General features: G+C 40.7%; 1 protein-coding gene across 1 annotated transcript in view; it reads left to right on the top strand.

The window, feature by feature from the left end:
• LGR4 (leucine rich repeat containing G protein-coupled receptor 4) overlaps positions 1 to 25,502 on the top strand; it is an 82,549-nt gene that overhangs the window by 38,195 nt on the left and 18,852 nt on the right. Inside the window, exons 3-4 of the mRNA XM_050897509.1 lie at positions 11,920 to 11,991; positions 13,596 to 13,667. Of these exons, the coding sequence (XP_050753466.1) occupies positions 11,920 to 11,991; positions 13,596 to 13,667 (144 nt within the window). The remainder of the gene's footprint in view (positions 1 to 11,919; positions 11,992 to 13,595; positions 13,668 to 25,502) is intronic.

Here is a 25,502-nt window from a genome sequence, read left to right as displayed (position 1 = left end):
CCAGGAGATTAGCCCCTGACAGAGTTAGTTAATTAATATTGCAAAATAGTATCACAGAATTTAATTGAATGTAAATGGGAGGCAATTAGATGTATTATGTAGGCAACTGAGCCTTGCACAGTGCACATATGAAGAGGATGGGATTAAAAAATGTAGTAGGAGCCATTTAAAATGGGGGTTGTCATTTCCTTAATGCAATGAATTATTCGGTAGTCTGGAGAGACTTCAGAGGATTGTTTTCCAAATCCTGAAATGAACACTAGTGAGTAAAAGTGAAAGAAGCAGCGTACCAGACTTGTAAGAGCTGGCTGCTCAATTAAAAGGTGCCTTCTACGTCACCGAAGGGGGAGTGACCTGGGTGCTTTGATGTATGCATCCCATGCCGTTTTTAGATTGCTGGGTTATCTGAGACACCCACACAAGACTGGCAGATCTGATGCAGATGGGAGACTGATGGCTGCCTGGAATGGCAGTTGGGGTCAGGTGGAAGAGGACATCTGAAATGGCACTAAATGGCCATGTTTAGGGAACTGACTCCCCTGCGAAGTATCAAATTTGCAGGTATAATCTGAGGTTTTGTACCTCTGAGATAGTGTCCTACCTGAGTGTTACTCACAGGTACAAGCAAAGGGATTCCAGCTTGTCCGTGGGCAGAATCTGCCTGTTGGGTTATATGCTCCACATGCCCCTGTTCACAGCCTCGTCGTATGTGTCACTGCATAGCACGCTTATCATATGTCTGTAGGATTCTTGCACTATTTATAAATGTTATAAAAATTCTCCATCTCTGTGTAACTGATACCCATCTGGAAGTAATTTGCAAATGATTGAAACGGCAATGGTCAGAGTCAGCGAGGAGCAGACCACCAAGGGTTTTGCCACAGGAGTTAATGAAGTGTATTCTCCAGAAAATGTTAACGTAAATATGCTGCAGCCTTGAACTTGATATGGAAACTAAAAATCCTTGAAGAACTTGGCCACAGTTTTCTAACCACACCTTAAAGTATTTATAGAAAGCTAGAAGAGGGAAATATAGTTAGATAATGCAGTGTTTTTAGAAAGCAGAAACCATTTTCGAGTGTGAATTTTTAACTAGAAGAGCCAGGCTATGTTTTGGTGCTCTTCTAAACGGTTGCAGTTCCTTCTGATATTTAAAGTTATCTAAAGGAGTCTGAAGGATTTTAACTATATGGTTTCCATTCACTATATTTGTGAATGATCTGCTGGATTAATTAAAAAGGCACTCTCTCATCAAGGAAGGCAAATTGAAATGATTTTTATTCTTGGCCAGTTTTCCAGTCTGGCTTCAGAAACTTGAACCACTCGAATAAAGTAAAAGTTTCCTTGACTAAATGACCTTTTAACTTTGTTTTGATTTCCGCTCTTAACCCTTTAAAATACTAGCATCTTATTTGCCCTGCACTGATGGGTGAGGTTTTGGTTGTCTGGCTGCTGGTCCATGTGAGAGGCAGTAGGGAGACAGAGCACAGCAAGCTGTCCTGCTGTCTGTCTGTAGGTTGCCTGTGACACAAGCATGTGGTTGTCCGAAGGGGAGCACCGGTCACCTCCCAACGAGTCAGCCTTGGGGCAGGGCTCTGACCTCCAACGAGGGTTAGGGAGGATGCTCTGTGATGTTGTGTTTTTGAAGACCATATCGTGCCCAGTAATACTGCAAGGAAAATAATCCCTCCTGAAAGCACCAAGAGACAGCAGTGCTCGATTACCGTCCAGATGTGTGCTGATGTCAAGGTCTGTTGTGTTTCTGGTTTTTGTTCATATATGATATGAAACAGTCTCTCTTCCATGACACTACCTTCAGATATGTTTTTTTTTTTTATCGGTCCAGGGCAAAACTTTATTAAGGTTTTATTTAATGGCTGGTGAAAATGGTTAGGGAAATAAAGTGATAAAAGGAAGATTTAGATCAATAAAAGTTTTCTCTTTTCTGAAAGACAATGCTAATCTGCTTTTTGAGAGATGAATAAACAGTGAGCGAGAGACAGCACGTGTGCAACTGATTTTTCAGGAAGAGAAGTAGTACAACTGAGAATTTGCTTGACTAATTATATCCATGCTGATTACAGCACTAAGAGATCTTGCTTAAACATCTCAAACCCCTCTCCCCCCCTCAGCCAGAGTCTCTGAACATGCTTTTAATTGACAAAGTGTATTTTAAGAACATAAGGATTAATTAAAATGCATACTGGCAGTGAAAATGAGGTGGTTTAGCCATAAGGTTGTAATCAGGAAGTATCTGCAAGGGAAATGTCTAGAGTTATTTTTCCTCTTGACTGCAGCTGAAGATGACCACCTGGCTGAAATGTCACAGCTGCTTGCTTTTGTAGTATCTATTTCAGTGTGTAATTTACATGGTCCCCTTCCTTCTAATTTCTGCATCAGCACCAAGTTGTATTATCCTTGGGGAGGGAGGGGGAGTGTCTATCTTTTTTATTACTTCGGTTTTATGAGTAAGGCATGTCTCGGAGTTCTGCCAAGGCCACCAAGGCTGAGCTGTTAGTTTGGGATGCAGTATCTTTCCTCACCTGGCTCTGGAGCATTTGGTAGAAGGAGGTTTTTTTGTCCTTCAGTGCTAGATCTTTTAAAGTAGTATTTTCAAGGTAGTGTGTGAACGTTGATGAGATGGTGCAATTCCTCTCCCTTTCATAAACATGAGTCGTCCCAGGATTTGTAGTGGGAAGCTGGAGACGAAGGGCTTGTTTCGAGTAGAAAAGGTAAGGATGAATCTTCATGAGAAAAGTTGTCCTGATGCCTTGTGTTAGCTGACATGTGATAACTGAGGCTGTGGTTAAATATCCTCTTGTGAAGCTGGCTGGTACGATTGGAGATGTTACCAAGCCATATCTGTCCATTCAGCCCCACCAGCAGAGACTGAGGAATGAGCCAAGAGCTCTCTTCAGCTGATTTGTTATAAAGGCAGCCAGTGTAGAAGTTCTCTATTGGTATTTCAAAAATAGCCAGCTGATGTGAGGTTGGAAGCCGATGAGTGCTCTTCATCCATATGCCAGCTCTGAATATTTGAACAGCTGGAGGAGGTAATTTCCTCAGTTGCTCCAGCTTGAAATCCAAGAGGTAAAGTTCTAATGAAGAAAATGCAAGGTGTAGGTTTCACGTGTGGTAGCAAGTTAAGAGCCTAAGCTTCGACTTGACCAGCTAGCATACATTAGAAACGTTTGCTGCCTTATGTGCGCTGGAGCTTTAGAAAGTGTGTCGGCGTGTTGTAACTTGCACCTTCAAATTCTAGTCAAGACAAACCTTTAGGCAAAGACTCCCAAGTAGAATTAACCACAGTCAGCTAAGATATTTTTAAACATCACCTACTTGGTCTGCACTAGATGCTAAATGATGTTTAAAAACATGTTGGCCAACTTGTGTTTAATTAATGTTTTCTTATCTATGCGAGTCCTAAATCAGTTTGATTCTGGATGAGTTTCGGTCCTGCTGATACAAGAATAATATTTCTGTAGCTTAGAAGGTTCTTGCTGTGCTTAACAGTTGCATATTTTTCCTGTTTGTGGGGAGAGATGCTAGTAGGTTGAGTAAATTCCATTGTTTTTAGAAGATGAGGAAGTTTCTTTCCAGTTTCTGTTTCTACATGTTAATTTCAAAGGTTGGCATGATAGTGTATAAGGATCCCAAGACTAGTTATTCTGCTGCAAGTACTTTAGAGGGAAACGAAACTTTTTCCTTATCTTTTGTCTTCGAGTTTCAGTGTTCAGCATTATTTTCACATGCGCACACACACAGAAGCTGGCTTAGCTAAATGGCCTGGAGGCTGAACTTTGCGGTGTTAGGCTTCAAGACCTGTCTTACGAGCCTGAATTTATTATGCTGCCTGAGCTGCCAGGTTGGGGCTGTCTGAACATATAAACCAGATAAGAAACTTCTGGAGGCTGAGCAGTAGCCTCAGAAGCTCTCAGGCTGGGTCTCTCCAGGTAGAGTCCCCCAAACAGTGCTCATACCACGCAGTCCATCTCCTCCTTTTGGTTTCAGGAATTGGAGTGTGGGACAAAGGATGTACATGTGCAGGCGAGCAGATAGCCAGTTCCAGGCTCAAGCCTCAAGAAGAGAGTCACATGTAGCTCTGTAAAAACCTTAGATAGTCAGACAGAAAAGCAGAAAAACCAAATCATATATGTTGGAGGTAAATGCATTATCCCCATACTCTGAGAAAGTACTTGAGTGCATTCTGTCATCATAGTGTCGCGGTATGACACTGTATGTTACCATAAGAAGACATGGTGAGGAATTAAGTCATTCTGTTACCTCCTTTCCTCCCCTCCTCTTGGGTGGTTGTATTTTGGTATATTTTTTGTGAGTACTGAGGTACTCTTGCCTAATTAGCATTGGCAGATCTTATCCTGGCACAGCAGTAGTAACCAGTACTTATGTAAAGTTCTTTTCCTGCCCTTCCTATATAAAAGTAAAATTCTAGATGATTCTGATAAAACATTTGCCTTTTTTTTTTTTTTTTTTTTTTTCCCTGGGAGAAAGTAAACAGTGGACCTAAATCTGAAACAAAGAATCATATTGAAAATTAGTCCAGTTTCTCTAAGGTCATTTATTATGAAGGTATCTACAAAACCTGGGTCTTGTATTTACCCAGTATGTGTCTGAAGTGGTTAGAAAACTGGTAACGGAGGTTTAATTGCCAAATATACGTTGATTTAATCCACTTCCACATTTTGCGGTGTCACTTGCTAGTTGCGTGGTCCTTCAAAAGATCCCATGCCTGGAAAGCCAACAAATGCCAGGGCAAGAGACAGGCTGCATGGACAGATCGAAGCAACTTTGAGGATTTACTATCTCAGCAGTCATTTTTTCAACCCCTCTTGTCTAACCATCAGCATATTGTATGATCTTGGAAACCTGAGCATCCAAATAGCACTATCTGCTAAAAGCACAGATCTGTAGTTGATTCAATTGGTGCATCCCAGTTGATCAAAACTGAGCTTGGTTACTTTCATCTCTGTGTCTCTGCTTTATAGACTAGGTAAGTGAAATGTATTTATAGCTAGGAAGGAGCGTGTTGATGCTGGAAGAGCTCCTGTCAGTTCAGTGTAGCAGCCCATCTGCTGATCTGCACGGGCAGCACAGAGCCTGTTTCCCTCGTGTGCCGTGCTCTGCGCTGGCCCGTGATGAAGTCAGTATCAAATCCACAGATCCCCCTCAGAGTGGAGTCCTCTGAACTGGAGCTGTCAACCACAAATCCCCCCCTGCTTTCTCAGCAGCCAGCTCACTGCTATGGAAGTCGTTCCCATAGCACAGCTAAGTGCCCCCGATCTCTCAGCATCCACAGCGAAAAGGAGAAGTTAGTATTAGACATGGCTTTTTGAGGGGACAGGAAGAAGAAATAAAATCCTGAAAACCACCCAGCTCGCCCCTACTCTACTACTAAAGTATTTAAGTTTGGGCATCATGATGAGGAACATGGAATATTTGTCTCGGTTAGCTCCTTTTCGAGTAAACACGATGGCGTCTGTAACGATTGCTATTTGTGCAGTGAGAAATTAAGAGGGAAATAGAAATCCAGAGTGGCAGAACCTGGATCAGCATATGCAGACTCACCCGAGTGCTTTGAGATAGGAAAGGTCTACCTGGGCTACGGTAGAGCAAAGGAAAGTTATCACAACACAGTGCAAGATGTGCAAAGGCAATTAGGGAGAAGAAGGTGCATTTTATAAACTGTATTCTGCTTTCTGCTTTGGAGGTGAGGGGAATCAAAGTTGCTTAGTGCAACAACTTGTCATTACTGCTGTAGACTAGGTGTTACCAATTTTCAAGACAACACGGTATTGTTGCTTATTTTTAAGATGTGTCCCTGTTAGAAAATTTGTGCAAACTTCTGTTGTTTGCTGGAGAATGCTATTCGGGAGTACAAAGACAGCTTGCTTCAACAGCTCATATTGTATAATAATTGTTTTAGGTTATATGCGTCTCCTTCGGTGCATATGTGTTGTAGCCTGTGGGCTCTACTTCAAGGAGGTCTCGCCCCAATACAGATACTGCTTGCAAATTGAATGATGGAGCGTATTTTGCATGGATGGGAATGCCTGCTTTCTTCAAGATCCATCATAATTTATTTTCCTGTTAACAAGAAAAAAATGTAGTTATAAATATTCTTTGATAGTGCACGAGAAGCAATATCATAGAGCCATATTTTGTCTTGCAGTGGGTGCTGGTGACTCTTGCTGACAACTTAACAGTAGAATTTATGGACAGGCTTTAGACTTCTTTTAATCAATCAGTTTAGTTTACTTAGACATTTTAAATTTTTAGACCAAGAATGCATTTTGAAAACAAGCTACTACCTTGAAGTTCAGTATAACTTTGAGAAAGCTGTAAATGCTAGAAAGGGAAGGCTCAAGATGAGAAGTGCCTACTCAGCTGGATGGAGTTGGTGCAGTTTCAGTGCTGGTTATAGTTACAGGCTTCCTTTTTCAGTCCTGATGTGTCTTGGCTTACATACTCACGATTTTATAAATAGTGGTTGAGGTTGTATAATACTGAAACTACTGCAAGAGAAGGAGAAGGGGACAAATGCGTTTTCCATTAGCAGCAGCAGAATAAAGTATCCATTTAGTTATGCTAAAGTGGCGTGGAAGAATTGGGAGTAATCTGTAGGTTATTGATTGGCTTCACAGCAGTGCAGCAGGCTGCAGCTGACAAAAGTCCCAAAGGGGCTGTTTGCTAGTCACAGATAAGCAAAGCGAAGTTTGGTCCGGTGATACGGCTTCCATTTACCAGCCCGTCCACTTCTGCAGCTGCCCAGCTTGGATAGGAGCTGTCTGCACAGGCGTGTGCCCTCGCCAGGCAGGGGATCTCTGCAGGGGGGATGTGGCAAGCCCCTGGCATTTTCCTGCAGATGGCTGTACCTCTTGTGTAAAGCTTCAAACCTTGATGAATAAATTGTAGCACATAACTATGCATTATCTGTTAGGAAAACTGACTTCTCTTCCAAAGTGGCTGCTTTTCTGGAATAAGTGCAACCTGAAGCTCTTAAGTTTGAGAAAATTTAATCCATGATACCCAGCAAGTGTGTCTATAAGGCATTTTCAAAGTTTACTTCGGTTGCAGGAGAACATGAAGTAAAATTCAGGTTTGTGTGGGAAGCACGAAGAACCCTGAAAAAGTTGATGTTAGGGACAGGCATGTAAGGATGGCAGAATAGTTTGATGTAAGACAGCAAAAAAAGTAAAGAAATTGCAAAAGTGCAAGTGAGAAAGCAATGGAGTATTTTCCAATGGGATGAAAATAGGTAGGTAAGAGTTGGGGAGCTAAAAGGAGATATTGTGTGGGCAACCAGCCAGTGGTGGATGGTCTGAAGGCGACTGTGGAATGTTCAGCCTTGACTAGGTCTTGGGTCTTACCAGAAAGCAGCCAATGTAGAAATAAAAATGGTAAATGAGGTGGTTTATTATGCCATGTCAGCATTGCAGTCTGTGTCAATATTTGAATTTTCAGTGAGGAAGAAAGATTACAGTTGATCCGTGGAAAAATTAGCCAATGTATTGTTATCAGAGACAAGATGGACAGATAAAGTTACGAGGATCCCAGAATACCACCAAGAGGAAAAAAAAAAAACCCACAGCAAAAACACTTTGTGTATGTGCACGAGATTTTCAGAAGGACAGAAGGAGACCTAATTCTTTGCTCAAGTAACCTGAGGTTCACCACCAACTCAGATGCAAGACAAGCGGAGAGGTTTCCAAGAAGTTTGTATTGCATCCTGTCAAAATGGGAGTGATGGTTTCTTATTGTTACAGACAAAAATGTATCCCTGGGACATCCTCCCTGATTTTGGAGTGACACCAGTGATTAACTTGGCTTGGTTAACATGCAGCCAGGTTGCCAGACTCATAATTGCAGAAGTTTTAATTTCCCAAAAGAGAGAAAACAGTCTTTGCTGCTTTCAGAAGAGTTTCAGTGCAAGAAGCTATGCTTGCTGTGTACTCTGGGAATGAGATACCGTGCAAGATTATTCCCCAGTCAGATTGTATCCTGATTTCTGTAATAACAACAAGGTGTCCTCTACGTCTGGAGATCGTTTACTGTGTCACTTAAAATAATGATTAGAGGGTATTGCTCACCTATATATGACAGGATAGCAGAACTATTTTGTCCTCCGTATGTCCTACTCTATTATCCTGTTATGCTGAAATTAATTTTGTCTATTTGAATTTGTCCAAATTTGCAGAAATTTTGTCCCATTGAAACACTTGATTTTTATTTTTATTTTTTAAAGTAAAAATAGAGGACTATGAGGTTCAATACTAAGCAATTACAAGGCAATTGCCAACCTAGAAGAAAGATGCTTAATGTGGTCACACATTACATCTGTGATTCCACCCCGGAAACCTCCAAGGTGTAACTTGGATGCACTAATTCAGAATACAGTCCTGGGCAGAGTTTCCAAACAAGGGGAGTCGTGATTGAGTTAGCAGGAAAACTCTTGGTCAGTGCGATACACATTTACACCCCACTTCAGATGATGCCTGCTGCTGTGTCTGTGTGCCTTGAGAAGTAAAAGACAGCAGATTAAGTTTTTGTGGCCTATAGCATAGCAGGGTACTTCACAATGGTCTATTAAATTAAGTCCGTACTGTCTTTGTGGATGAATCTGTTTTACAGCCCTCTGCCTTTTGGAGGAAGAGCTCTAATTAATGGTGATGCACCTTGGCTCAGTAACAATAGATGGACTTTCGGACCAGGTCTGTGAGACTGTTTCCACTCAAAATGAAGGGAAAGATAGGTCCTCAGCTCTCGATAGCATAAATGTAGGGCTGCCTTCAGGTAGCTTTGTAGCAGTGTTGCTGCAAGGAGATGAAGCTTCCTTCCTTTCTGTTGTGCTGGAGTTTGGGGCTTGGTAAAGCTGCGATTTTCCTTAGCCCATTTACAGTGTGTGCAAGGGAGGCAGGAAGAGAGAAACAGAGGTGCTTTTTAAATATTTAATTGTTTTAAACATTATATTTGAAAATCTGAATGTGACTGTTTTTGAGACATGCTGAAAGGAGGTAGCGTGGAAAACCTGACTGGACAATTTCAGTGACGTCTTAATTTATGCTGTACGTGTGCTATATTATATGCTATTAATTTTTCATTTCTCTCTTTAAAATGAACCTGGTAATGTAAAGAGAAATCTTTCCATCCTCCCAGCTGCTGCATGCTGCAGCAGAGGGAAGCGTGTTGAGAGCGGCGTATGATACGTTGGTCTTTGCCTGCTGGAGAGCTGCAGTTGAAACCTCCTAACGAGCAGCCATGCTCCCCAAGGCTAGGACGTGAATGATAAATGTCTATTTGGCAAACTGATTAGTAAAGCCTTTGCACACTTGGCTAGTTGTATCCTGTTTCCTGGAAGGTTGCCAGATGGAGGAGAAACGGAAATGTAATGGATTGCAAGGTTTTTTTTTCTGTTGGTTGGTTGCAAAAAGGCTGAATAAACAGGAGTTGCCTTGAGGTAGGCGAAGTCTTGCTATTTGAAGTCACGCAAGCCTTGCTCTGGCTCAGCTGTATTTTGTTTCTAGTGCTCTGTAGGTTGCGTTAGTGACACTCAGTGAGGTTGGGGGAGGCAATTCAACTGGATTTAGTTTAGCTTTTTTAAAATCATAACCCCCAGCCTCTTCAGGGGGAGGGAGAAGTTACAGCAGATGGCTGACACGCCAGCCCATTTAATGGGGAACCTCGGCGGAGCTGCAGCCAGAGCTGCCTGACACACATGTACCAGAGCTGCCGCTTCTTGAAGCGTGTGGTAGGTAATCAACATCAACTAGTAGTGTTTGAGCGCCAAACTAATTTGGTGCTATAGTCTCAGTTAAATTTCGCTTGATTTAAGGATTTCTATTTTGATGTTTTGAACACTTCTTAAAATAAACATGTGTGTTGCAGATCACTGGCTCCCTGGTGTAGAGACCCAGCATGTTTCATCAATATTTCTTTCTGTTTACAATGAGCTGCTTAGGAAATTGTTAAAAAGAAAGCCATGAAATATTGCAAACCTCCCTCCATGTCCCCCCAGATAAAGTTAATACAGGTGATTTGGGCAGCTACTGACAACAAAATGAATTTAAGGGGAATATTTAGTTGCCATCTGGAATTTTTCATTCATGTTAAAAATTAAAAATATTTGAAAAATCATGTCACAGCTCTGAAATCCTGAGGTTTGCACACAGGAGACTTCAAGAATAAGTATACATTGACTCTTTTCATTTTTCTTCTGGTTTCAGAGCTATTTGATTATACACAAGCCGCACGGACAAACTTTTCTCAGCAGTTAGGCTATGATGATTGGGGTGTTCATGAGAATACAAGGACTAAATACCAAGGTCTACTTTAACAAACGATAGTAACACAGTTTTCTAAAATTGAGTAGTATCTGCTGCTGCTGTCACCTTCCTGTTCATGAGAAATCATCCTCTTCTCCCTTGGTTTATAAATAAAACCATCTACCTTTTGACAAATGGATTTGATAAACATAACCAGCATCCTCTCTATCGGGCAGTATTTTATGAATTCATTAATTCTGTTGCAAGCGGCATCAAATGCTTTGGGTAATATCTTTTATGTAGTTAGAAATAGAGACTAAGATAAAAACGTAATCACGTTGCTATGTTCTGGCAAGCTGATACTTTAGGTGATGCTCTCGCTATTTCCTTCATTTGCTTCTTCGAAATAATACTTTCCCCTTAGTGTGGCTGGCTTGCTTCACAGTGCCCTGTAACAGCAGAGGTGGATTTTGATATTCTGTAACCTTTGTTAAAGCACATTGACTGTTTTTTAATTAACAACACTTACTGCATTGTACATAGTATTTCCACCAGATGATTTTGTTGTACAACCTTCTCCAGCATTGCTTTTGCTTAGCTTGGATATGAAACCAAGTCTGAAAGCAAGTACTTGGGCTGAAATGATGGCATCTTTTGCCAGCTATGGATTACCAGGTGTTCTGCATTATTGTCTTTTACCCTTAATAAAATACCTCGTGTCACAGCTATTAGCAGCTCAACAAAGGTTGGACCACACAGGGTCTGCTGCTCAGGATAGAGGTAAAATGGTTGAAGAAAAAAAAAAGAAGGGAAAGGGGGAATGAGCTATTTGAAAACAGCTGTTTTGGCTGCCGTTTCTGCTTGCCTGCTTTGTGTTCTGCAATGTCTCCTATATTTATTACTTTTAATATCATGGTGGTTTTCACAATTTACTTTGTGTTAGTGTCTAGCAGTCCAAGTTTGAAACCGGCTACATCTTGAGAGAGAGTGAGTACAGCTGAGGATCCTGTTCCCTTTCTCCCTCCCCCAAAACAGTTTTCTTTACTGAAAAGTTTGTCCAAATAGCTGACCAAAAAGATGAAATATTACCAAGATTATGTCTTGGTAATGTCAGCAGGCGTCCTGTCCATTGTCAGCACTGTGAACGTGCCGCCTGCTTGCGAATATTGTCTTCACATTTGGGATTCTCATAGAAACTTTTCCTGCCTCACGCTAGCATCTAGCTATTTTTACTTAACTGCATAGTTGCTTTAGAAACTGCTGTATAGATTAAAAACACATGGGTACCAGAGCATGTGTTTCAGCAGGGCAATGCTGAAAGCCGGAGGATCATGTTAATAGTTGGTAAATGTACTTTTCAAACCTAGTACCATGAGAAGATTCTTTGTCATTCTGGGGTGTGTTTTTTCTAGCATGTTTGCAAAAGTATATCCATGAGGCTGAGTAATGCATTCTCATCGTTAAAACTGTGCAAGGACTAAAATAACTGTTGCAAACTTGGAGGATCATGAATATGGCATAATCGAATGCAAAATGCGTAATTGCTTGCAAGATTTGAGGTATCGGTGATTTTCCATGTTAGATGGTTGTAGAAGTACTGTATTTTGTGACTGAAATTATTATTGCAATTTTTTTCCAGGCGACTGGCTGGCAATGACCTTTCTTTTATCCATCCAAAGGCCTTGTCTGGGTTGAAAGAACTCAAAGTTCTGTAAGTAATCAGGTTTTAGAGCTTCATAGCTAGCTGTATGCTTTCTTAGTGCACAGCCAGCCTGTTCACTGGTAGGCTGGAAGAAATTTTTTTGCCCCCCCCTCCCTTATAGCTCTCCTACTTTTTTGTTTTTATAAAGCCTGCTGTAACTGGTGATGATGAGCAGTGAACTTGACTAAACTGTAATTACTGCATTTAATTAGAACACTTATTTGCTTCTGAAGTATATCTTGTAGCAGAAGAATCCTAAGAAGGAAAAATCCTAAAAAGAACATGTAAAGCTTTTCGTTGTTCTCTACCCCCTCAGCTTACTCTATCAGGTGCCCCGACATTATCAGGTAGTACTAGTACTTACAGAGATTTAAAACACTGTTTGACCTTTGAATCGTCCCCTACCGGTGATAGAAATAATTTCTATAGTTTGATGCTTCTTAGGTGAAAATGACTTACTATTAGGAAAAAAGTTTTAATAAATAAAATTAGAATTGTGTGCCCTGTTTCCCATATCCTGTTTTCCTTTCTGAGATAAGAATATTCATTTAACTGTTTTTCCATAGCCAAGGATAAAAAGAGCTTTCTGTTGTTTGTGGTTTTAAAAACCTGTATCCAGAAATTGTAGCATTTATGCCAATGTAAATATTTCCAATTGCTAGTAGGGTAATAGATAGTTAATTAAACAGATATTTAAAAAAAAATAGTGGAAAAGGACCCTGAGGTTGTAAAGAAAGAAGCATAAACAGACAGCATAAGCAGGGTACAGATTAGGAAACTGCCCATCTGCAATACTACTTAATATGATGTTTTGCAAATTGAATGCAGAGTGTCAAGGCTCTTGAAGGTATCTCCATCAGGATACTCAACACTGGAGGTGCCTGAAATTCTAGCAGTTCTTGAAAAATTTGGGACTTCGATATTAATTAACTAACAGTTAACTTACTTGTCCACTTGCATTTTACCCCAGTATGACCAAAATCTAATAAGATTTTATAATGTGTGAGATCTCAGTTATTTACATTCTCTTTATAAAAGAACTCATCGTGCAATAATATGTTGTCCCATAAGAGAAGTTCTTAAAAAAAAAAACCCCAGTATAACTTAATTCAGCTTGGCTCTAGTTTCATTCTGTGTCTTTTTAATGTTGTGCCCAGAGGTGCTTTGTTGTGAACACACTTTGTAAATTAGATTGTTAATGCATTGTGTATTGATGCGGCTTTAAGAAAAATTAGAGGTTTGTGTATTTTGTAGTATGTATAGGATGATTTCACAAGAAAATAATAAAATATCATCCATTGTAGCAAATTTGTACTTGTGTTAAGTTGTTCAACCTCTTCAGTGAGTTCCCAGGGGAATTTCAGCGTATTATGTCAGAGGCTTGTTCTCTGCAAATTAATGCAGTTAATTAATGAGTTGTAAATAAAACTGAAATAGATCATTTTCTTGTTTCATTGTTGCCTTTGGGTATCTGGTCTTGATAATTCTACATGCTTTTATGTACGCTAGAAATCTGTGAAACCATATCAGGACCATGGGCTCTTCTGTCACCTCTACGGTTTGATAAAGACTATTGTCAAATTCTGCTTTACTAACACAGTGGATTTTTACAGAACCCTACAGAACAATCAGCTGAAGACTGTACCTAATGAGGCCATCAGAGGATTAAGCGGTTTACAGTCCTTGTAAGTTTTGTTACTTTGCTTTTGTTCTTGTATTGCTCTCCAAGTTGCACTTTCAGTCACTTTGTACACGTTTGCTTCATTCTGTAGAGTTTTGAAGTATAATCATGTATGTGTAATAACGTACCTTGACTTTGCTCCAGTTGCAATTGCAACTGGAGCAAAGTTTCCCAAGGAAAGTTCATAAGGAATTCTATTTGTCATCTTTGGCGGGGTGACCCAAATCCAAACTCTTTCAAAACCCAAACGCAGGTACAAGATTGTGGTATAAATGCAGTGGTGGTGGAGTTAAACATTTATCATCTTTCTTGCATGTCCTAAGGTGTTTAAGCAATTTTAAAATGTTGTGCAAAAATGAATCATGCCCAAGTCTTTTGTATCCGGAGGAGGAAAAGGGGTTTCTGGGAAGGACTATTGCTTGAGACACGCATAGTATTGGTTTTACTGGAAGGTGTTGAAATCACACAGACAGTTATGAACACCTCAGCCATTATTGTCAGTTGCTCATAAGATATTTCATATGTGCTTATACTATCTCATGCCTTATTATGTTTTATAAAGCATCTTAATCAGACCTTAATAGTTAGTTACAGCTCTCTAGGTGGTAGATGCTTATCACTGTGATGAGGAGGTGGAGGGGGGAAGGGCTTCAGAATTTTTCCTCCTTTGTGCTTACCTACAGACAGAGAGGGCAGATTATCTATTCCCTCTGTGCCAAAACTAAGGTTTCTGGCCTAAGATCCTGTTTCTTTCAGTGTTGCATCAGATTGTGGAATAGTTTTGCAAAAAAAAAAAAAAAAAAGAGAGAGAGAGAGTTTTGCAAAATTGCTTTGCAAACTGTTGCGCAACTTTTGCAAAGGTGCTTTCTGCATTCCCTAAACTTGGATCTTGGCCACTACCTTCTCATAGTTGCTCGGGTATTCCCGCCTTTTCCATCTGAAGAAAGCACAGTAAGCAGCACGGGACAGAATAACATTGGCTGCAGATTATCCCTCTGGGGAGCGGGAGCCTGTGCAGTGCAGGGACATGCCACCTCCCAGTGCAGCCACGGACCTGCTTCTGCTGGGCTGCTTACCAGCGAGGATCTCCTGCACGCGATGGTGAGCATGGGAGGCACACAGCTGGTAACAGGAGAGAGCAGCGAGTTTTGCTGCCACGAGCTGGTATGGACTTTTCCAGGTTTTTGGATCCAAGAGTAGGACAGATGCAGGTTTCCATTTGCAGCCATTTTGCGAATTTAATGTCCACGTTTCCCTCTTGTTTTAGTGTGTGCGTGTGAGAGAATACCTTAGTCTGAGGGCTGCAGTCTGCTTTGTGCAAATACTATGCATTATAATAAAAATCCTTCAAATTACATGATGTGAATAACCCTTTAATAATTATTTTAAAAAACAAAGCAAAACTCCTTCCTGGCTTCCAGCATTTCTGTGATGCCAAAAAAAGAAACTACTTTAGTAAATACTTTTGTTGTCTACGAATCATCCATTTCATTTTAAATGAACATACTTTTTTCTCTACTTACTTACAGTAATGTTTGTTCTCTAATTAAAGTTTAAAATATTAAATCTCCAGTTGCTGGTTTGATGATAATTCTACATGCAAAAGGGAAGGGACAAAATTAAGGGAAAAATAATGAATGTATAAATTAAGCCAGCATCTCTCTCTTTTTTTAAAATTCATATATATTTAATATGATTAGAAAGAAGATTGTTAGAGCCATTTAAAAAAGCAGACATTTTAGTTGTTGATAAAAATCATGGAATGATTATGTAATATTGTATAATGTAACCAGTATAATTGCTTGACATGACGTAGAATCATAGAATTGTTTAGGTTGGAAAAGACCTTTACGATCATGGAGTCCAACCGTTAACCTAACACTGCCAAGTCCACCACTAAACCATGTCCCTAAGCACCACATCACATCATTGTAATTAAAATATAATAGTAACAATTTAAAGTGTGATGAGGTTTCCCTTTCTGGGAGCTTCATTGTTCATAGGCAAATGATAAACTGTATCAATTTTAGGAAGGTGAAAAAGGAGGAAATTGGGTTAATAAGTAACAAGCTACTTGTTACTACTTTTTCTGAGGAAAACCAGATTGAGGTTTCAGAATAGCTGTTAGAAATATGGTGGACAAATCCAGTCTGGAAGTCCTCAGCGTCAGAAGCTCAGAAAGATACTTTCTTTTTTCTTCCACTGATGTGGCTCAGGCTTTGGGTTGTCCCCCAATCTGTTCCTGGGAAGGATATCTGTCTGCATTGCAAGATGACCATAATTTGTTAGAATTGGCAGCAATTTGGGAATAAATTGGTTTTTGAGACAAGTGTAGTGAGAAATGTAAAGCATTTTTCCTATGCAATTTGTTTACTTCACCAGAATGCATTTCTGTCATTTTAACGAATTTCAGGAAAACTTTCAGTTTATTGCATCACTCATAAAATTACAGTGTAATTGTGCGTATCCCCTACTAATGTAGGGAGCACCTTCTGGCAAAGGAATGTAAGACTGGTCCTCTGAATTTTGTGTGTGAGCATGGAAACATAAGTGTCAGCATACTACTTTATCAATTAAAAAAAAAAGGGGGGGGGGAGGGAAGGGAAAAAAGTGATTTCCCCCCCCCCCCCCCCCCAAGGAATTTGTGTCAGAAATGGATTTAAAGCTCCTGAGCTGCTGTGACCTTCTTCTAAACCAAATAACTGTTTGCAGAATATATGTTAGAAAGCCTGCTTCTACCTTTTTAATATATAATCTCCATCCAAAACCTGCAAGTTTAAACATCACTTAACTGACTCTCTTTTGGCAGTTTCCCAGTTTGCTCTGAAGTAGGCTTTAGGGGGATTTTTTTCTTGGTGAAGACACAAATTACTTGCTCATAAAACTTTATAGTATATTGATAATCATTTGGTTTGCAACTCCTGTAGAACCGTCCAATTTCTCTCTTAATGTGCTCCAATTTCTAGCTGCGTAGGAAGACGTTTGCCACACTGTGTGTATTAACAAGCCCAGTAAACATACCTGGGTGGAAATAAAGATGGTTGTTACAGGAGCTTCATGATCTCTAATGTTTATATTATAGCTGGCAAGTAGCCAGCCTGGTTCAGAATACTAAACAACAGCTCTTTATTTTCTGTTTACATTGGATATTTTCCCAGCTCTGGCCTCCGAAAGAGAGTGAGAGTAGAGTCCTTATTTCTGGAGGTGAAATTTAGCAAAATGGAAGAGTTTTACTGAGTGGAAACTCGCTGTCTAGCACCCCAGAAAAGTTTTATCTGGCAGGATGTATTCTCATATTGCAAGACGCCATGATATCTGGGACCGTGGGACTGCACTACCGAGACAGAAGGCACCAGTTGCCCAGCTTGTGCCCACAGCTTTTGGTAGCAGAAGAACCTGACAAATAAGGAACTTTACAAATGTAAACAATAGTCTTGATGCATTTCAATTACTGCAAAGCATCAACAGTCTATTTTTGTTATCACAAGGTAATGAAGTAGCGTACTTCGTACTTTAGATCTGGAAATGGTGTCGGTGAGGTTTATTGGCGATCCAAGGGTCATACGGAGAGCCAGAGGCAGTGAAGCGATGCGCTTCTCCAGCAGCCTGTGCAGAGCCTGAAAGGACCGGGAAGCCATTTCAGAGGGTCATTTCTTTAAGTGCCTTAACGTATTGGACTGCGATGACTTATTTTGGTGACACTGCTTATTCTGAGCTTTGACCCAGAATGTGGGGGTTTGTAAAATGGTTCTGTAAACTACAGCAACTTCTAGAGTTGCTCTAATTCACCCCAGAAACCCAGCTACATATGAATTTAAGTCACAGCACAGAATATTCTAGTACAATCCTCAGTGTTTAACGAATACTGGAACTACGCTATTTAAACAAAGAATTTCAGGTGCTTTGGAAAGGAGAGCTGTGTTCTATTTAAACTCAAAACCCCCTAATTGCTGCTAATTTTAGTGGCCATTTGCCATCAAATCCAGGAGTCATTTTTGAAAGCTTGTCAATAGCTGCTAACGTATCGGAGATGATTTATTATAATTGTAGTTCAGGAATCACCGAGTTACTGTCCCTGCACATGTGCACACATGCCCACATGCCGGGAACATTAGAGCGTTCTGCAGCAACAGTTCAAAGCACTGCAGCTACGCTGTTATGCCAGATTCCCAAATTGTGGGTATTGGGATCATGCCAGTGTGGTACTCAACTGTGATAGCTCCTGCCTTTCTCTTTGTGTGGGTGTTCACCTGAGCTGCAGGGTAAGTGTCTTCATGCATGTGGTCAGCAGTAATTTTCTGCGGTACCCGGTAGCAGTTCTGGCTCCCTAGCCTGGTCTGCTCGCAGCCTCCGCTGCAGGATCATAACCAGTTTTGCAGTCTGCCTTCCTATCTCAGAAGGCTGGAGCAGGTTTGAGGCAGGAGGCAAGAATGTGCTGAACTGGGATGTGATTATATTTTCTGGGAGAGGGAATCAGCTAGGCCCAGGTGGGAAAGACCGGGGTCCTAGTGTGGGATTGAAAGAAATGAAAGCAAGATCTTGCTTTGCAGGGTAAAGATGTACAGCAGAAGGGTGGGAACAGAGGATGGAGGCATATTTCAGTCAGTCAGGACACACTTAAAATATGTGCTGTAGCACACATCTGCTACAGCCTTGCATTTCTAGCTTTTTCTTGTTTTAGGAAGGATTCCTTATACAGATCAAGTTACATCTGTATTTATAAAAAGAACAAAACCCAAATCAAATCTAGAAACATTCTGCTGGTAGCGTAATGAAACAGCACAGCTTTAAGCGGTAGTTCACGTTGGTGACAGTTTTAGTAATGTAAACCATAATCACATTGAAAAGTGTCAGAAAGGAAGATCCCTGAATTTGGAGAGGACAATGCAAACGCTGTCTTGTATCAAAAACTACACAATTCTGTTCTAATTCTGCTAATTTTTTTCTTAAAGAGTGTTTTATGACTTCTGTTGATAATTTTGTGATTGTGGATTATGGAGTTTTGAAGGACAGGGGTATCTGTAAGGATAGTCTTGTCTGGGAGGCTATGGAAGATGTTCATTAACAGCAATGACTAGATGAAGTTAAGAAGCATTATATGGTCTTATATGTAGTATGCACCTTTAACAGTGGCAAATGGTTTTTCAACTAACAAACTTATAATGGGTTGTCTTCAGAGGTTTTTTACTTCCCTGCTTTGCTGTTATTAAAGGGTTAAAGGGGACCAGCCCTCAAGTGAGTCTGTGTTAAGCTATAGGATTAAACTATCGGCACCAGAATGGGAAAGGAAGAAATTCACACACGTTTTAACTGCAAAAACAGTACAAACTTAACTACGCTAAATATGCTTTTCTCCCTTGCATTTTTTTTAGAGTAAAGAATGTATAAGAGCTCTCCTGAGCATGTTTGTTTGTGCTGAAAAATCTAAATATGCAGCAGTTTAAAAATACTGCTCCGTGAACTTTACATACTTGCTGAATGATAAGAGCCTCATTTTTCTATGCCATGTTCACCTTTCGAAGCTGTTCTGGTTTTCTTGAAAGTGAGGTATGAGTATTTCCTGTGAGCTTCAGGAATCTGTGGGATTTTTGTAGCCTTATGGTTTTTTTAACTCTCTGAGCTTGTTTAAGGAATTGCTAATGTTTAAATAAAAATCAGGAAATTATTTAGAAACGGAATCATCAGGAACTTAACTGGGATGGTGGAAGTTACACAGCACGTAGGTAAAGATCAGCTGAATCCTCTATGGGTAATTTGCAGCAAACTTTGTATGATCTCTGACTGGTACCATCTTAAAAACTAAAATGGAAGAAATAGATGCGCTGGCACATCAGTACTGGTGGTTGAAATAGCTTTGGCGTGTATCATTAGTTTCCGAGAGCTGCTGTAAATTTGTCTTTGAATAAAGCAAATCCTTGTATTGATGTTCTCAACACATAAGGTACAGAGAGCTGCTGCTTGATACGGTGAGCAAACGTGCTGAGTATTTTAAAGTACCTCTGTTAACATGATGGGTTTATTGCCTTGCATTGTAGCAGAATTTCCTAGGTACCAGGCTTATCAGTACTCAACTTCAAAACCTAAAAATCTGCTCCAGTGTTATTTGAGTGATTTCTTTGTGGTTTTTGAAGGAGCACTTTAAAGAGCAAAGTTCTTTAACGATTGCCATTGAGCAGAAGTGGTTTAACACAAGAGTTGGGAGTGATTTTCCTTTTATTAACATCAACGTTAAATTCCTGCTATTAGTACAAGGCTGTTAAAATTTCCCAGTTGCTGAAGCCTGGAAGGCTGAGTGTGGTCGCAGATGAGAGCTGGTGGGGCTAGGATAGTAGCTGCAAACAAATCTGCGATGGTCCCCTCTTCCCAGGCAAGTAGTGTTATCAAAATGTGTGGCAGTACATTCATAATGAATATTATTAGTAAGACGACGTTTGAGGTGTATCTTGCATCCGCAACACCCAGGTGGGCTTTGCAGCGAGGAGCGTGGCTGGCTCCTCAGGGAGCATCTATAGTGATGGCCACTGGCATGCTGTTGGTGGTTTGTCCCAGGAGAGCAAGAGTTGATCATAACATGCCTGGAGAGACTACAGGATGAGAGCAAAACACAGAGGTTTTTTTTTCTCCCTCTACTGAGCTTTGTGCCCAGCTGTCCCCCTCGCATTCCTGAGTCCTCTGGACTGGCTGGAATCATGCAAAGCTGCAGATTTCGCAGCCTGGCTGCGCCGTGACCCTACCTGCGCAGCCAAAGGATGTTCTGCCTTGCCTTCCTCTGGTCTGGCGGGGAGATACCCTCACTGCCTAGCACCTGATGTCTTTTGGAGGATGGGAAAAGAATAAACCGGAGAAGCAGCACCGGAGGAACTGGGTAGCTGGAGGAGATGTGCGAGCATGGTCCTGGAGGCCTCCCTGGTGCTACCCACAAGGGACGCAGGCTGTAGGGCGCCTGCCCTAAGCAGTGCTGCTGGCCAGCCCAAACGGGGCCTTTCCTTGGTGGTAACCTGGCCTTTTAGCCTCTTTAACCCTGTAAGTAGACGCTGTGCCCAGTAACAGTGCTGCTGTGCCCGCTTCATTGGCAAGCACCTGCCTTTGTGCAAGTGTCTGGTACAGCAGTTTCTGCTGCAGTCTGGTGTGGTGCAGGGCTGCTTCTGAGACCAGCGGGGAGGGGGCTTGCCTGGCTCCTGGGAGATCCCGAGGAAACACTGTGGAGATTTGGTGATTTTTTTTTTTTTTTTTTCTTAAGGTCCCAATGCTCCAGAAATGAATAAATTTATCAATGCTTTTTCCTACCTTTTTTCCCCCTCCCCCCACTGTAATGTATTTTAAAAGCTGGATGCCATGCCGTGCCACCTCCCAGGTGTCTGCTCTCCATACACTAGCATACTCCTGGCAGGCATGGCCTAAGATTTGTAGTGAAAAGCTTTATGAAAATTTGAAACATGCTGAAGTTGGAATGGTATTTTTGTGTGTATTTATATTACTATATAAATATAAAAAATTCATATATATGTGTGTGTTAGACTTCAGAACTTTTATTCATTTGAATTGAGGTAGGAGTTCCTATTAGTTTTGTAGTTTCCTTAAAGCCGAGTTAATTGTTTGAAGACCTTCAAGTTGCTACATTCTTTACTTTTTTAAACAATATGTCAAATACTGATACAAGAGCTGCTGAATGTATAGGTTTCTATCATCCTCCTGCTCTTTCTTCTTGTAGAGTTGGAGTTTGGTGAGGAGGGAACATGACAGGTAATAAAAGTGAAGATGACAGCTCTGCAAGTGAACTCTGAATTTATAGACTAAAATGTAAAGGTCTCTCACAAGCCAATGCCTATAGGGAAGCTGGAATTGGAGTAGCTTCTGAAAGATTAAGGAATTTAAGTACATGCTGCAAGCTCTAATTTAAAGAACATAGTCTTATCTTTAACACTTAAATGGAAAAGGACAGTCTTTGTAAAAGTTCAGTCCAAGTGAAGAATATTGCTTGTACTTTGCTAGTTATTGGAGCTAGTGAATACTCTATTATCCCATATTAAAGAAAAGGTGTGTTCCTTAGTTGTAATATTTTGTGGAAGTTGTCAAACATTTTCGGTTTGCTTTTCAGTTGTTTCACAAAGTACTCCATTATGTGCGTTTCGCACTAAATAGAAGCATTTCAGCTGTGTTTTGTGCATTGAACGTAATGTGGATAAGCTTTGACTGTTTGGAAGAGAAAAAAAAAAACTGTAGCACATCAGGCTTACACTAAGAGGCATGAAGGAACACAAAAAATGTGGATGAGACAGAAATGGCCGAATTAGTTAAAAATAAGTCTTGAGGTATGACAACTAATAACAGAAATCCAGCACCAATAAATATTTTTTGTGTAATCATAATAATACCCCCTTTGGTTCTTTTGATGCTGTGCTTATTGCTGTAACATTTGTAAGTCACAGGTTTTCCCTTTAAAACTGTAAATGCAGGTCAATGAAAACTCTGGGCAAACTGTCTGTTTTCAACTATTTTATTGATATATCCATTGGCCTCTGGGAGAACCTTGGGCTAGCACAGTGATCTTCAGCCGTCGAGATCGGGAAGTCGCTATGTAAATGGAGAGTGAGGGAGACACAAATAATCACAGCATGATGTCCTGTCCTTCTGCTTGACTTTGGCTTTATGATTTGGCATTGCTAATTACTTTCAGCTCTATTCAGACATCACATTTGTTAAGATGATGCCAAAAGTTTGCAAAGAAGTGACAGAGAGCCAGAAAAGCACCCTCTTTCACCTTCCGTACTTCCCTGCTCAGTGACAACGGTGGGTAGTGTTCTTCTTTCCCCCTCTCAGTTTTACTGCTGTAGGCAGGAGAAGGTGAACACAACGGACTGGATGGCTGTGGAGAGCCATCAGTTTAAGATGCAGAATTACTTGGGTACTCGATCTGCTTGCGGTGGGGGACAGAGGTCTTGGCAAAGCAAGCTAGGGATGAAGGGTCTGTCGTCTTCTCCATGACCCTCTTTGTTCTCCCTGGCTGAGAGTTTGACTCCCTCGTTGCGTGCATCCATCCTTCCTCTGGTCATCTTCTGCTTTAATGGTGGGAGAGGAGGAGCAGGGCTTGGGGCTTCATTGTGTGTTTTTGTTTTCCAAAGTCTGCTAGAGTAAATGAAATTTAGTAAGGAACACAGTGAAAGTACAAACATAGGCATAGACACGTAGTGACAAGGACTGAGGCCTGCCTCTCGAGTATGCTGCTTCTCCAAAAAACCCCAAAAACCCAACCCCCCCCAAAACCCCAAACCAAAAATGGGGGGAGGGGGGGGCAGGGAGAAATTAGTTGTAGGAGACTCGGATATGTTTATTCCACTGGAAAATAATTCTTTTGATCTTCAGGGAGGTGTGTGAATTTAGGAGAGAGAAGAAAGACAGGTAACTTCTAGTGTTTTGGGTTTTGTTTTTTTTTTGTTAAACAGAGCCGCAGGCTTTTTTCCTCCCCGCCCCCCCCCCCCTTTTTCTTTATTATCATCAGATGTTTAATTTCTCTGAAACGTTCCAGTCTCAGTGCAGCCTAAAAGCATTCAAACAGAATAGCGTACACACCTGTCAGACCATGGGGCAAATGATAAGTGGATGCCAGTATATGAACCATAGGAATTAGCTCTTTGATGTATAGCTTTAGAGCTAATGGCACCTCACCCATCTTAGGAGAGAACCTTTGACTGCAGACAGTTTTGTAAGTTCCCACTTGTATTGGTGTATTTGTTGCTTAATTTGATGTATTTCTTGACTTTTTATTACTTGGAAATTCAACTGCTGACTTTTTTCCCTAATAAATTGAAATATGTAAACCATGTGCATCACAACAACAAAACTGTCTTTTACGGAAATAGATTAAGTGCATTAATTCTTGATCAAGCTTGTCTTCTCTGTTTGAATTCAGCACATCCTATAAGTGTTGGTGTCCAGAAGCACTTTCACTACTGTTTAAGCTGTCGTGACTGTGCCTAGGGACAAACGCAGCACAGTCACTTGGTACACTCTGCCAGCCCAGAGAGGGATGGGATGAATGGCTGGAGGCAATGACTTCTTAAACTAACCCAGCTAGACTTTCAAGAGCATGTCTGATCATGGCTTTAGAAACACAGTGAATGCTTAGTATAACTCAAAACCTGTGCGGATTTGTATTGTAATGAACATTGATGCTAATGGAGGAGGGTATATGTGTTTTGTCTCCCTGAACAGCAGCATACATACCACGCCTGGTACACCAGTCATTTCAAAGCAGTTATGCAAGGTGTTTTCTTCCATGTTTGCAGCAAAGTCACCATGGTTCAGCTGTGTGTTGACCTAGAGAAGACAGCCTCTAGGTCAGAGGACAGTCAAACATTGCCTGTTGCTCTCAGCCCTACACTGGCTCGGATCGGTTACAGTCCATTTTTTTTTTCATCTTGTGGGCTATCACTGCTGACCTTTCCTCTCATCTCCATATGAAGAATAGCACTTTATTAGCGTTTTGCTTCTTCCTGGGTCATTCCTTGCCGCTGCCCATTCCTGGGGCTTCCATCTGTGTATAATCCAAGCTTAAGCTTTCGGTATGGGTGATCTTTGAGTTTTGTCTTTGACACATCTGGTTGCATTATGTAGTGTAGACAAACCTGAACTGGTCCCTGTCTGTGTCTTTTGCCTGCCCTGATTGCCAGTGATGCTATCCAAGTAACTACGCTGCTAGTGTAGGAAGATGAAAAAACAAATTGGTTCAGAGCATATTGCATGAGGAAAAAGCACATGTCATTTTGTATGAGAGTTTCTGTTGTTGCTACCAAAGCCATCAGACAAGAAGTTGCAGTATCAGGTTCGTCAGTTGTCGTGGATCAGGATTCTGAGGCAGACTCTGACAGTAACACCTGTGCCTCCCGTTGTGAGGGCTTCACATCTGGAGCCGGAGCTGAGGATGTGCATTTTAGCCTCCTAGGTTTCCAGGTGTGGAGTTCTTTTTTTTTTTTTTTTTTCATGCTTTGAAACCTGAAGAAGTGGTGAAACCCTATAGCATAGGTGAGCCAGTAACTGTAGCAGAACTAATTGTCACACGTGGTTTGACTTTCTGTATGAAAGACAGTTAAGTTGCTTTCCATGTGTGTTACTACTGCTAATGTTTGCGATCGGAGTTCATTTGGGGAAAAAGTGTGATGGCAAATCCAGTAATGTACAATAGTCAACAGTGCTGATGTGCTATTTTGCATTTTGTTGTGGAGCATGTTAGAAAGGATCAGGTGCAAGAGTGAAAGAAATTTCTCAGTTTTAGTTGATATAATGTTTTATTTGTCAGGATAATTCATAACTCTGTTCAAGAACTGCTTTTAATAATCTTTTTCTCTAAAGTAGTCACTTAAGGTGTATAGCAGTACCACAAAGCAAAGCATGTAACAGTGTACGATGGTATCGACAATGTAGCTATAGGGATAATCAGTTCAAATGAGTAAATGCCTCTGCAATCTTTAATACCCTATCAAGCTACCATTTTAAAGACTTGTTCCAGTATTAGCAGCTGGGGGTTTTTGGGGGGGAGGTGTCTATAAAGTTACCAGTTCGCTTTGTTAAGCTGATTATAAGCATATGAATTTGTTAAAATGTTTTCTTAAAAATGTCTGAGAAGAAGTTTTTTATGAAGCTTTCTTTTATGGGCTCTTCATTTGCCTTGAAAGGGTGTTCATGCGTCATTCAGCAAACCTTCAAACTTTCCGATATTAAATTATTTCAGTAAAGCATATTTAAGCTTAAAAAAAATACTCAGGAGTAATAGGACTTTAATTGATATTTTTACTTATCTGTAGTTTGTGAGTTTGCTATGTGAATTCTTTCTGTTTTAATG

The sequence above is a fragment of the Gymnogyps californianus genome, chromosome 5, assembly GCF_018139145.2.
Source record: "Gymnogyps californianus isolate 813 chromosome 5, ASM1813914v2, whole genome shotgun sequence".
Taxonomy (NCBI): domain Eukaryota; kingdom Metazoa; phylum Chordata; class Aves; order Accipitriformes; family Cathartidae; genus Gymnogyps; species Gymnogyps californianus.
This window is presented reverse-complemented; position numbering and strand designations above follow the sequence as displayed.